The sequence below is a fragment of the Lutra lutra genome, chromosome 12 (genome assembly GCF_902655055.1).
Source record: "Lutra lutra chromosome 12, mLutLut1.2, whole genome shotgun sequence".
NCBI lineage: Eukaryota > Metazoa > Chordata > Mammalia > Carnivora > Mustelidae > Lutra > Lutra lutra.
The window spans coordinates 77,703,358-77,717,070 of NC_062289.1; the positions used below are offsets into that span (position 1 = coordinate 77,703,358).

Sequence of the window (13,713 nt, forward strand, 5' to 3'; positions counted from 1 at the left end):
TTTATTGGATTCTGGATGTGTGGTTTCTTGGCTACGAGGCAAGCAAAGGGTCTGGGGGTGGGGGGCTGAGAAGCCTGGGAGGGAGGTCAGCTGGGGACGAAGAGGCAGTTTGACCCACTCCACCCCGGCCCCGGGGAAGTCGGGGGGCCAGGCACGTGGCGTCGGCCCACTGCACAGGGGTCTTGTGGTTCCCAGTCTCACAGTGTCGAGGTGTGAGGGCAGGGCCCCCAGGCACAGCATGCAGGTCTCCGTGGGCTGCCGGGGGAGCAGGGCCTGGGTCTCTCGGGACCACAGACTTCAGGGCCCTGCCAGGCAGAGCCTTCGACGCAGCGTCATGGAAGGTCTGTGGTGGGCTCAGAGCTGGGCCAGACCTCGGGGGTCTGAGAGTGTGGAGTCCTGCTGGGAAGGTCCGGAGGTGCACAGCTCTGGTCCCGCCGTCTGCTGGGGAGGGTCTGCCATCTGCTCACATGGGGCAGAGGTGGGGCAAAGCCATGCGGACGGGGAAGCCAGGGCTTGGCCGGCTTGGCCGGGGTCTGTAGAGCAGGGGTGGGGTGGGGGAGGGGCCTGGCCCAGCACAAGCGCCAGAGTCGTAGGCCAGCTACCAGGTGAGCGTCTCAGTGTGCACACCTTGTCGAATTTCTTATGGCTGTACACCTTGTTCTTGTTCATAAACGTCAGCAAGATCCAGTCACACAGGAAGGAGCCCTGGGCCGAGACCCACATGTGAGGGCCCAAGAGACACCCCCCTCCACTCCGCCACCAAGCCCCCACATACCCAGCATGCATTTCCTTACCACCCCGATGGAGGTCAGTGCCGTGGCCAGATTAATGATGGTGGGGATCAGGCTGAACTTCCCTGCCTTAGGAGGGGAGGCTGCCTTAGATGGTTGTGGGGTCTGGGGCAAGTGGGGCTCAAGGGAGGGTGGGGGAGATGGGGCTATGCCAGCTCAGTCCTGGGCCTGCCTGAGTCCCTGGTAGGCAGAGCGGGCTGGTTCACCTGTCCATGCACGATGACGTCAATGCGGATCCCATAGGCCTTGATGAGTGTGCGGGTGGTGCTGCCATTTACCTTGTAATATTTGGCGAACCTGGGAAAGAATGGCCCTGAGGAGCATGGTGGTGGGTGCTCACCCATCACCCAACACGGGATGCTCCAAGACTCCACCAACCCCTGAGGCACTGAACCTTCAAGCACCTGCCCTGTCATCTTGGAGCCACTGCAGCCAGGGCAGACGAGGAACCAGGCATCCCGAGACCAAGGTACCTGAAGTTGTAGCCAGATGAGGCTGGGACGTGCTTGGGGTCAAGCCTCCGGAAGGAATACTTGGGGTTGCACTTTGACGCTGACAGGTCCAGGTCACAGTCCCAGTTGATAATGACCCCAATGACGCCACCCTGCCCAGAAGTGGGCACAGAGATGGGTATCAGGGAGGGTACACAGAGGGCCCTCAAGGGCCATGGAGTCCTGCCCTGAGACTGCATATCGGGTGCTCATCTTGGGGCACCTGGGGCAGCTCAGGGCTGAGAGCTGGGGTGCTTGGGTGGGCCCCACTGCTGAAGCATGAGGGGACAGCAGTGGCCAGCTATGTGACCAGGAGTCAATAATTTAGCAGGAGCCTTGCATGCCCAGATGGGCTGGCTGATCACGTTTCTCCTTCATCTGCCTGAACAGGGCCAGGGCTAGCCAAGACTGCAAAGGGGGTTGGCAGACCCTTCGTCTGCAATAGGGGTCAGCATCTGAAAGGAGAGCTGGCCCCCCAATGTGCCTCGGCTGCCCCCCTCACCGTATGAGCCAGCTTCGTGAAGTTCTCCCCTGCCCGTTCCACAATGAAGCCCAGCTTGAAAATGGGACAGTAGAGATCAGAGACCTCATCGAACGTGCAGCGCTTCAGGTAGCCGTCCTTCCTGTGCTCTATGTTGCTCCTGCAGACAGGGCCCAGCAACGGGAGGTGCCCTGCACCCACAAACCCCGTGCTCCCGGGAGGCAGCGCCCATCCTTAGCCCATTGTCACCATACCCTCGTGGCTCTTACTTGGAGAACTGGAATTTAGGGTAGTGGATGCTGTTCTTGATGAGGATGGTGAAATTTGGGGCCATCTTGCCGAGAAATTGGCTGAGGAGGCACAGACTGGATGTGTTTAGTCTCCCACCCCAGTCCCCCACCCAGCACACCACGGCTCTGCTCAGTGAGGAGAGAAAGGAGTGGAACAGAGTAGTGCTGGGCTGTCAGCTGGGGCTCAGGCAGGAGGGGTCACCGGGTGCACACCTGACAGAGGCCCCGTCTTCCACCGGGCACCAGCCGGACACCTCGCAGGTCTTGGCTGAGCCTTGGTAGTAGGGTACGCAGCGCCCAGTCCGCAGGCCTGCGGGCAGATATGTGCTCAGGGTACAAGGGGCGCCAACCCATCCCACCCCCGTCCGGTGTGCACTGACCGTTTCCCAGCATGTCCAGCTGCCTGGCCATGCAGTCCACATCTGAGTCACAGGTGGCGTTGCTGACCCTCATACTCTAGGGAGGAGACAGCTTGGTGAGGATCCCCACAGCTTCTGGGGCAGGCACAGCTGGCTCCCTCCCTTGGACCCAGCTCTGCCCTCCACCTGGCCTCACCTCTGGGCAGGTTCCGAGGGTCTGGGAGGGTGTGACCTCAATCCTGGTGATGATGCTGAACACGCTGCCTCCCTGGGCTCAGAAAGAGAGGATGGTCGGCCGAGGCGGGCGACGCAGGCACCCCTCACTCCTTCCTGGGGGGCACGCGGGGCGGGCAGGCGTACCTCGGGGGGCTTCACGTACTCCTCCACGTCCCACACTTTGTGTTCGGAGAAGGTGATGCCCTTGACCTTGGTGATGACGGAGCTCTCGGGGCCCGTCTCGCTGTCCTGGTAGCTCTTCTGCACGATGAACACGTACCTGCGGGACGGGCACTGCCGCTCTGGAGGCGACCCGGGACCCTCCCCCGCCGCTCCCCGCGGCTCCGGGCCCCGGCGCCCCTGCGCCCCCCGCCCAGCCGCACCCACCACACGAAGTAGAGCAGGATGAGCAGCTGCACCGCGCGGTACACGACGCCCAGGCGCCGGTTCTTCACCACGATCACCTTGGGCGTCTCGTAGTCCCAGAACGCCGACCAGCAGCCGCGGGCCAGGCGCCCGGCCGCGTCCGCCCACGCGGGGGTCTTGGGCTCAGCGGCCTCCATGTCCCAGAGCTCCGCCAGGGGTGCGGCGCGGCGCGCACCCTGCGGACTAGGGGCGTGGGCAGGGGAGCCCCGCGGCACCGCCCCGAGGCGGGGCCAGTGGCGCCCCGCCCCACCCCACCTCGCCCGCCCTGGGCTCCGAGCGCACGGGGGCGCACCTGGCAGGTGCCGGCAGGTGGGCCCGGAGCAGGCAGCCTGTATCCCACCGCGTTCCTCGAGGGCCTAAGGACGCACTGGGGCCCGCGCGTCCCTGGGGAGGACGCAGAGCCCTCGGGGGACTCAGTGGAGATGCGGGCGGAGGAGGCGGCCAGGCTCCACCGGTCTCCTCGAGTCTCCAGCCGCGTCTCACGGCGGCGCGCACCCAACCTGAAGGACTGTCCGTATTTGATAGTTCCCCCAGCTTCGTCGAGATGCAGGTGACGGACACCACAGTGTGCAGGGTGTGAGTTCAAGGTGTGGGAGGAGGTGATTTAAGAAGGCAGTCCTGGATTCCCGCCCCGCCCCACCCCGCCCCACCGGGTCCCCACTGCTCAGCAAGAACACCCTCCAGGCCCCGCCAGGTTGGGCCCTTGCTTTGCCGAACAGCCCCTTTGCGGGATCTAGGACGCCCTCGGAGCCGCTCAGCTCCAGCCCCCTCCTAGGTTCCAGAGCCCAGTCCTCACATGTGCGCTTTGGCTGCAGCTCTGCTTTTATCCACTTCCAATTCATTTCTGTTATCTTTGCAAACCAAAGTTGTCTTTTTTTTTGAAATGTTTTGTATCTTCACCCCATTTCATTATTTTGGAGCAAATCCCAGACATCATAGTCAGAAAACGATAAATTTTTTATACTTTATTTAAGTGAAGTTCACTTAGCATCTAATTAACCATTTTTTAAAAAAGATTTTATTTATTTATTTGACAGAGATCACAAGTAGGCAGAGAGGCAGGCAGAGAGAGGGGGGGAAGCAGGCTCCCTGCTGAGCACAGAGCCCCATGCGGGACTTGATCCCAGGATTCTGGGATCATGACCTGAGCCAAAGGCAAAGGCTTCAGCCCACTGAGCCACCCAGGCGCCCCCTAATCAACCACTGTGATGGTTTCAATGAACTGTGCAACCACTGTTACCTACCACAGAAACATTCTTACCATCCCCAACTAAACTCCCTGTTTTCCTCCTCCCTGTGGAGTTGTCTCTTTAGGAGATTTCGTATAATGGAGTCCTACAATATTGTGCATATTGTGTCTGCTTTCTTTCCCAGGGCACGTCTCCAAGGTCCATCCAGGTGGTAGCATGTACCACTGCTTAATTCCTCTTTACGGGAGAATAATATTCCAGCGAGTGACTGTCCCACAATTTATCTGCTCATCCTTTCACTGACGTTTGGGTGTTTCCACTGTTTGGCTCTTATAACTCGTGCTGTTATGAACATTTGTGTCCAAGTATGAGTTTGAACAGCTATTTTAAATTCTTTGGGTGTATAGGGTTTCCTGGTCACATGGTATTTCTGCATTTTACTTTTTGAGGAATCCCTGTTCCGTCTTCCGAGCAGCTGCACCACCTTTGTGGGAGTCAGCATGTATGAGGGTTCCAGTCTCTGCACATCCTCGTCAACATTTGCTAGTTTCAGCTCATTTACTCATTGTCATTCTAGTGGGGAAATGGTGTTAACTTGTTCAGGTAAATGTCTATTTAATTTTGTGCTGACTTTAGAATTAGTTTGCCTTTTTGTTGCTGGTTTGTAGCAATTCTCTATATATTCTGAATGCCAGGCCCTTGTCAGATACACGATTTGCAAGTTTTTCCCCCATTGCAGGTGATCTTTTCACTGTCTTGGTAATGTTCTCTGATGCACAGAAGTCTTTAATTTCAATGAAATCAGTGTGTCTATTTTTTTTTCTTTTGTTACTAAATCCAAATGTATCTACAGCTTCACCACAATCCCTACTGGAGTCCCAGGTGCAGAAAAGGATGAGCTGATCCTAAAATTCTTATGGCAGTGCAAGGGACCCAGAGCTGCTGAAATAATCTTGATAAAGAAGAGCAGGGTGGTTGGGTGATGGGCACTGGGGAGGGGATGTGCTACGGTGAGTGCTGTGAAGGGTATAAGCCTGGCGATTCACAGACCTGTACCCCTGGGGCTAATAATACATTATATGTTAATAAAAAATAAAATATTAAAATAAAAAAAATAAAACTCAAGCATAAAAAAAAAAAAGAGGAAGAGCAGATTGGAGGACTCATACTCTCCAGGGTCAAACCTTACCACAAAGCTATAGTAATGAAGACAAATTCCTGTAGGACCCAGCAATGCCATTCTCCCTTACTGATGTAAGGCTAGAAATGCAGATTTATGGAATTGAACTGAGAACCAGGAAGTAAAACATAAATATGTAAAATAGAAAAAATATTTGATTTTTGACAAGTACCAAAATAATTTAATGGGAAGGATTAGTCTTTCAATAACTGGTCCTGGGAAACTGGGCATCCACATGCAAAAGAATGAAGTTAGACCTTGTACCTCACATCATACATGGAAACTAACTCAAAATGCATCAAGGACCTAAATGTAAAAACCAAAACCTTGGGACGTCTGGGTGGCTGTCTGTTAAGTGTCTGCCTTCAGCTCAGGTCATGATCCCAGGATCCTGGGATCCTCCTTGCTCAGCCGGGAGCCTGCTTCTCCCCTGCCTGCTCTGCCTGCCACTTCCCCTGCTTGTGCATGCGGCTTTCTCTCTCTCTGACAAATAAATAAATAAAATTTTAAAAAAACAAACAAACCCAAAACTTTAAAATTCTTAGAAGAAAACATGGGAATAAACATTTGTGGCCTTAGATTTGGCAATGGATTCTTATAAATTACAACTAAGTTATAAGCAAAAAAGGAAAAAGATAACTGGACTTCACCAAAATTAAAAACTTCTGTGCTCCAAAGTACACCATCGAGAAAGTGAAAAGATACCCACAGAATGGCAGAAAACATTTGCAAATCACATATGTGATAAGGATTTGTATCTAAAAAAAAAAAAAAAACTATCGCAATTTATAACAAGATGACAAATAACGATTTTAAAAATGAGCAAAGTATCCAAATAGAGATTTTTCCAAAGGAGAGACACAAACGGCCAGTAAGTACATGGAGAAACTCTCAGTATCATCAGTCAGAGGGCAGCTATCACTTCATCCCACTAGGAAAGACAGGACAAATGTTGGCAAGAACGTGGGAAAATCACATCTTTCTTACAGCTTGTGGGACTGTCAAAATGTAGCAGCCAATTTGGAAAACCATGTGGGCTGTGCAGCAAAGGGTTTAAACTTAGACTTACCACAGGGTCCACAATTCCACCTCTAGATGGAATACCTGGAGGAAATGAAAACATGTTTCCACACAGAAACATGTACACAATGTTCCTAGTATGATACATAATGGCTAAGATTGGAAGCAGCCCCAACGTCTAGCAACTGATGAATGAATGAATAAAATGTGTTATTATCCATACAATGGAATAGAATTCTACAAGAAATGGAAACAAGCACTTTCTATGTTTAATACGTTACAGCTTTAAAGCATAGGTGAGCCTAGAAAACATTACGCCAAGGGAAAGGAGCTGGTCCATGAAGACACCTGTTGGATGAGTCCATTTATATACAGTCTCCCAAACGGGACAGTCCACAGAGACGAAAGCAGATGAGTGATGCCGGGGGCTGGGTGCAGGGGGCGGGTCGTGGTGCTGCCTGGGTCCTGGGTGGGATGAACCATTGCTCCTTGTTGCCTGTGGCCTGGGGATGACAGAGACCTTGCCCTGGGGTGTTGCCCTGTCCCTGGGCCCAAGCTGCTGGAGTTGGCAGAGAGGGTCTCCATGCCTTGGAGAGGAGGAGCTGGTCACTCTGTCCACCGTGGGTTATAGGAGCATAGGGGACATGGCTTTACCGCTGGCCTGGGGGGCTGGTCACTGCATGTGTCTGTGCAGTGACCTGCCTGATCCCACCAAGTGGGAGGGGCACACGTCCTCACTCAACATCTGCCCCCACCACCAGCAGCTTCAGCCAGAGCAAAGCGGTATGCTGAGAGGATTACAGACTCTTCTCCATCCCATCGTGGTTCAGGCAGGTGAGCTGAAAGAGAACAGCTCGTCCAGGAGGCCAAGTGGAGGGAGCACCACCGACTCCCAGTGGAGCACCCGGGGGGGGTGCTCCAGAGCAAGAGGACCGTCGGGAGCCTGGGGCATGGGGCTCCAGAAGGAAAGACACAAAGTGATGAGTAACTGAAGAAAATGATCTGATTTGAGCAAAGGCTTGTGTCTGCAGGTCGGTGTGGCTTGTGGGGTCCCAGGCACGATGACTTTTGGGGGAGGTGCCTGAACAGTCTCGGGGAGACTGCTGAATTCCAGTGATGAGGACAGACCGACAGACAGACCCACAGAAAGAGCATCTCGTCTCTGCGGCTTGCCTCGCCGCTGGAGAAGCTCGGGCATTTTGTCTTCCGCATGCGGCAGGTCTTCCTCGTCTTCTCTGAAGAAAAAGGTGTTACACAATCTCGCATTGGTCCCAGGATGTATTGATTTCCGTTCTAGAGATGAGTCGCCTGCCCTGTGTCATTAGGGCTGCACGTCGAGCCGAAAGGAGGGCGCCAGGGCCCCTGGGAAGATTGCAGTTACTAGAACGCATTCCGTGTGGAGTCTGTTTGACTGGGTCTGGGAGACTCCGAGTACTTACCGGGAAGTTTATGCGGGGTGTCCGGAAATCTGCTGGAAAGAAAATGGAGAAATCAAATGGGAGCCGCTGGCAGGCTTGGTTGGTAGAACATGTGACTCTTGATCGTGACTTCAAGCCCCACGTTGGGCAAAGAAGAAGGAACGAAAGAAAAAAAAAAACAACACCTGTTTACTGAAAAAAATAAACAAAATGAAAACACTTAATGCAAACTCCCCAGGCTGGGAAAAAACCCTGTGGACCCTAGTCACGGACTTTGTAAGGACAGCCACAGTGTCCGTTAACATTTATAATTTGCATAATACTTTACATTTATTATTTATTTACTTATTTGAGAGAGAGAGCATGCATGCGAGGTGGTGATGGCAGAGGGTCAGGGAGAAGCAGGTTTTCTGCTGAGCAGGGAGCCCAATGCGCGGCCCAATCCCAGAACCCTGGGATCGTGACCTGAGCCAAAGGCAGACGCTTAAGGACTGAGCCACTCAGGCGCCCACATAATATTTTTAAATAAGTTAAATTAGTCTCAGGAGGACTGAGTTTCCTAATAGTTTTTCAAGTGAAAAAGTTTACAAGTGAAATTTTACAAGTGAAAAAATTGTTATTCAATTGAATTCTAAAACCTTTGGTTAGCAGGAAATACTACTCTATGGTATGAATAGAATAAAAGTCTAAGTGTGAAAACGACCAAGTTAAAAGTTCGGAATAAAAGCAAGAATAGATTTCCTTTTCTTTCTTTTTTTTTTTTTAAGATTTTATTTATTTATTTGACAGAGATCACAAGTATTCCGAGAGGCAGGCAGAGAGAGAGAAGGAAGCAGGCTCCCTGCTGAGCAGAGATCCTGATGTGGGGCTCGATCCCAGGACCCTGGGATCATGACCAGAGCCGAAGGCAGAGGCTTTAACCCACTGAGCCACCCAGGCGCCCCTAGATTTCCTTTTCTAAACAGCTTTATGGAGATCAAATTTATATGCAAACGATTTACCCATTTGAAGTGTGGCACTCACTTTTTCTAGTATCTTCACAGGGTTGTGCAAACATCACAGTCGGAGTTTAGAAAGCCGGCCGCCTCTAATAGAAATCCCATGCACATCACAGCCCCCCCGCCGCTGCGTCTGGACCCTCTGGGCCCCGGGACCCCGTGCACTCCTGCGTCTCCAGGGATGCGCGGCCGGCGCACGCCCGGCTGACTGACCCTGCGGGGACTCGGATGGAGAGAGAACCGCCCCCTCTGCGCCGCCCGCCCATAGGAACTGAGAGAGGGCGGTAAGCACCCCAGTCCCTGTGCGTCCCTGCTCCAGCCCTGACCCTGCCCAGAGTCCCCCTCCCGAGCTGCTGCAGTGCCCGCTCTCCCAGCCTGAGCCTCCCACCCGGCACCTCCTCCGCTCGCCCCTTCTGGCTCCAGTAGCCCCAGCTCGCCCTGCAGCGATCTGCCTTGTTCTGCACCATCTGTTGGTTGACACGACCATTGGGTAAACTAGACTAGGCGCTCAGGTGGGTGGGGGGGGGGGTGGGGAGGGGGCGTGCAGCCCTTGCCTCTCAGAGCCTGGCGGCTAGTCAACAATGAGTACGTCCGCAAACGTTTATGGAATGAACGGTGTCTGCAGAAAATAGATGAAGACCCCCCCACCCACCACCAGCCAGTGAGGACACACAGGTCCTTTATCTAGGCTTGGGAGTCAGCCCCCAGGTAGGACCCGCAGACCCACAGGGGAGGATGCTGGAGGTGGAGAAGGTGGTGGAGGTGCCCAGAGGGGAGAGGGGGCATCCCACCTGATTGGTTGGCGGACATGATTTGGCTGGTCCTGAATTGGAAGTGGGGAGAGCAGGGGAAGCTGGGGTTGCTGCGGTGGCTGCGGTCAGGATCCCTGGCTGGCTCCCACTCCCGTGTGCCCCTGCCATGCCCGCTTACATGCGGTCCCTCCTGCAGAGTGGTGAAAATCTCCCCATGGGGTGGAAGGGGGGGACAGGCGCAGTAGGAGAGGAGATCCCCTGACTTTGCCCTGGGCTCTCTTGGCCTCTGTCCTCCTGATTCTCCCTCGCCAATTGGAGTCTTTTCTGGAATCATGGCTTGGTTAGTCCCACTTCTCCACAGAGGAGCCGTCAGGGCCTAGGATAAAAAGGCAGGACCATGGAACGCTTGGGCAATTATCAACTTCCTGGGAGAGATTTTCTGCAAGGACTGTACGGTCTGGCACATTTCCCCCTGTGGCCTGCTCCTCTGCGTGGAGGAGTGCAGAGTGGCCCTGGTCCGGGGCACTCCGCCTTTGCTCAGAGACAGCAAAAGTCACAGGGAGGGTAAGGCCCCAGCGTAAGGGGTTTATGGCAGTCACAATTCCGGGAATAATATAATGGGATCCGTAATCTTTGGTGAGGTTTGCGTGAAGTTTTACTTGCCAGACTGAGATACTATGGAGTCATACTGGATGTTGGGGTTGGAAGGAAAGCCTGTGGACAGATGTCTGGTCTGAGACATTCATCAACAAACACCCAAGAAAAGAGACTCCTTCTATAAAAGAATATATAGGGGCTCCTGGGTGGCTCAGTCGTTAGGCGTCTGCCTTTGGCTCGTGTGGTGATCCCGGGGTCCTGGGATGGAGGCCCTCATTGTGCTCCCTGCTCATCGGGGAGCCTGCTTCTCCCTCTCTCTCTGCCTGCACTTCCCCTGCTTGTGCTCTCTCTCTCCCTCAAAAAAATAAATAAAATCTATAAATGTTTATTAAAAAAATAAAAGAATATATATATTTTTAAAAGAATTTATTTATCTGAGGGAGAGAGAGCATGCACGAGCGGGGGGAGGGGCAGAGGGAGAGGGAGGAGCAGATGCCCCGCCCAGCAAGGAGCCCGATGTGGGACTTGATCCCAGGACCCTGAGATCATGACCTGAGCTGAAGGCAGATGCTCGCTTGACTGAGCCACCCAGGTGCCCCCATAAAAGAGTATTTTAACAGAAATGGGGGTCAGAAATGCTGGCTGTAGGGGTGCCTGGGTGGCTCAGAGGGTTAAGCCTCTGCCTTCCACTCGGGTCATGATCTCGGGGTCCTGGGATGGAGCCTCGCATGCATCGGGCTCCCTGCTCAGCGGGGAGCCTGCTTCCCCTTCCCCCTCTGCCTGCCTCTCTGCCTACTTGTGATCTCTCTCTGTCACATAAATAAGTAGAATCTTTAGGAAAAAAAGAAAAAAAGAATGCCAGTTCTTCAAGTTCAGGAACTACTCTGCCTCCAGGGCCGGTGAGGTGGGGGCCTGTGGCCTTTGATTCCCGTGGTAAGTTTCACGTCACGTAAATATTTTACCATCGTAGTCTTTGTAATGGTGCAGTTCACGGGTATTAAGCACATTCACAGCGTTGTCAGCTGCCACCAGATCCGGATCCTGGACTCTCTTGTCTTCCCAAACTGATGCTCTGTCCCCACTAAACACGGACCCCAGCCAGCCCCTGGCGCCCACCATCCGCTCCGTCTCTAGGAGCCTAACGGCTCTGGGACCTCGGGTAACCGGGATCCTCCTCCCATGTTTGTCCTTCTGGTTCTGGCCTCTTTCCCTCGGCACCGTGTCCTCTGCGTCCTTCCATGGGTGGCCAGTGTCGGAAGTCCCTTCCTTTTGCAGGTGGGTTCTATGTCGTTGTATGGATGGACCACACTTTGTTTACCCTTCATCCTGGACCCTGGGGCTGCTCCCCTCTTGGCTTCTGTGGATGGCGGAGGGGTGGAGCTGCTCTGTGTGGACAGTGTGTCCGTGGGGTGTGGACTGTTGGATGGATTGGGCATATCAGGCCCAATTTTCTAAGCCAGGCTCTGAACTTCTCAAGGGCCCACAAGAAGGTCTGAGACCATAAGGTTTTTACCCCTGTTTAAGCAGCAAAAAGAACACAGCAAGTCTGACATTCTAAAAGTTCAAGTTGTGGGGCACCTGGGTGGCTCTGTCATTAAGCATCTGCCTTCAGCTCAGGTCATGATCCAGGGTCCTGGGTTCAAGTCCCACATCGGACTCTGTTCAGCAGGGAGTTTGCCTCTCCCTCTCCCACTGCCCTGCTTGTGTTCCTTCTCTCTCTGTGTCTCTTTCTGGCAAATAAATAAATAGAAGTCTTTAAAAAAAATAATGAAATAAAATGTTCAAGTTGTGATTCAAATTTAGCTTTTATGTACTTGCAATACTTATAGCATTAGGGTTGATAGGATATGGGATCAGGACTTTCAAAATTCACATAATGACTATGGATTTGACATTTATCTTCAAAAATGTTTATCCCACCCCATCATTGGTGTCATTTCTCCAGGACTTGTGCTTCAGGGCATCTGAGAGCTTTGACCTGCAGGGAGGGGGCGGAATGGGCTCCTGGACCCCTCCCACTGTGCTTGGAGCCCCTGGAAAACACTGGGACTGTGGTCAGCAGAGTAGGATTCAGCTCAGTTCAGGGAGCCCATGTGTCTGTGCCCCACGAGAGGGGCGTTGGAGGGGATGGCCCTGCCCGTAGCTGCGTCTGGACATCCAGCCTCCAGGACGGCAAGGGACCAATGTCTGTGGTTGGCCCACCCACCTTGTCGTATGTGTTGCGAAGCCCTAGGGACTGGTGTAGACATCCCACATGAGTGGTTAGGGGGCATAGTTGGCGTCTCAGGCTGGTCCTGAGTTGGGGAACCGCATCGCCGGCCCAGGGCTGGTCATCCAGGGCCAGCTGACAGACTGCAGTGGGCCATTGCAGTCTGGGGGCCCGGGTTCCTCTCTCATGGGCAGTCTGGCCCAAAAAGGTAGGTTTGGCCTTGAACCGTGGAGACACCTGGCTACCTCGGAAGGGCTATTTCTGTATGGTCTGACCTTGGGCACCTGGGGGTCTGCGAAGTGGTGGCAGGAGCCTCTGGGTGGGCGGCTTCAGTGGCCTGAGAGCAGCCGGGTGGAGGGCGCCCTGGAAGGCCGTTCTCAAGGCCGCCATGCGCTGTGCTGGGAACGTGAGGGACCCTCACCCACATACCTCGCCGTCCGCCAGCGGGTGAGACCTCCGTGCAGACGTCGCCACTGTGTCTCTGGAGGGGAAGATACGTAACCACCAGTACCACGCACTGAAACAGACTGTGAAGTGCTTTTTTAGGGGTAAAAAGTGGAAGAGCGAGGGCGTGCTCGGCTTTCCGGTGCTCTGCCTCCCAGGCTGGCAGGGTTCGGTGACCGCAGATCAGATAGGCTCCCCGTGTATGTGACTCTTCTGAAACCAGTTAGCAAAGCTTGTGAGTGAGAGGGTCCAGCCATGCTGCTGTGTGCGAGTCCCCCCCAGAGAAAGTGAGTACAAAAGGACAGAAAGCCAAAACACAGACCCTGGCCAAGTCCCCCACCACTGGCAGTTTTGTGATGCAAATGGTGAGTGGTGCCAACCTCCCCTTGCCTTTCTGAGATGTCTCCTGTTGCTGAGTTCGTCCTCACGGGGACTTGCATTTCACGTGAGCAGCAGGTTGTTTCTGGGTGTTTCTGTGAAGCTGAACGGGTGCTGAGAAGACACGAGCTGTCAGTGCTCTGGGGAAATGCCAGCATCCGACGTCAGAGCAGCGGGCGCTCCTGTTGAGTGGGAGGGAAGCGCCATTGAGGCCCCTTCCCTGCCCAGCACCCCTGCCTGGCTCTGGCCCCAGCGGCTCCTCATGACCTTCCTGACTGGCCGCCTGCCCCCAACCAGGCGTCCCGGGGCAGCCCCGTGCCACTCCGCTGTCCTCCACCATCCTGCTCGGCTACTGGGCCCTCCTCCTCCATCTGTGTCCCCTCCAGGCACACAGGCCACTGTGCGTCTGCCTTTCTCCCTGGGGGGATTCTGTGCTTCTGAATTCCTGGTGCCTGGCTGGACCAGACCCCCAG

General features: G+C 54.2%; 1 protein-coding gene across 4 annotated transcripts; it reads right to left on the reverse strand.

The window, feature by feature from the left end:
- Nucleotides 1–3,191, reverse strand: P2RX2 (purinergic receptor P2X 2). 4 transcript variants are annotated; one of them, XM_047697390.1, is made up of 12 exons: nucleotides 3,016–3,191; nucleotides 2,773–2,908; nucleotides 2,609–2,680; nucleotides 2,434–2,509; nucleotides 2,267–2,363; nucleotides 2,033–2,113; nucleotides 1,785–1,923; nucleotides 1,265–1,395; nucleotides 998–1,088; nucleotides 795–860; nucleotides 628–705; nucleotides 1–399 (listed from the first exon to the last, which is right to left on the reverse strand). In XM_047697390.1, the coding sequence occupies exons 1-12, from the start codon at nucleotides 3,189–3,191 to the stop codon at nucleotides 355–357; spliced, it is 1,188 nt and encodes a 395-aa protein (XP_047553346.1). In that variant the 3' UTR covers nucleotides 1–354. The 4 variants fall into 4 exon arrangements, with proteins under 4 accessions (XP_047553346.1, XP_047553345.1, XP_047553344.1 ...); XM_047697389.1 differs by having other exon boundaries at nucleotides 1–438; XM_047697388.1 differs by having other exon boundaries at nucleotides 1–459.
- Between the last annotated feature and the right edge of the window lie 10,522 nt (nucleotides 3,192–13,713).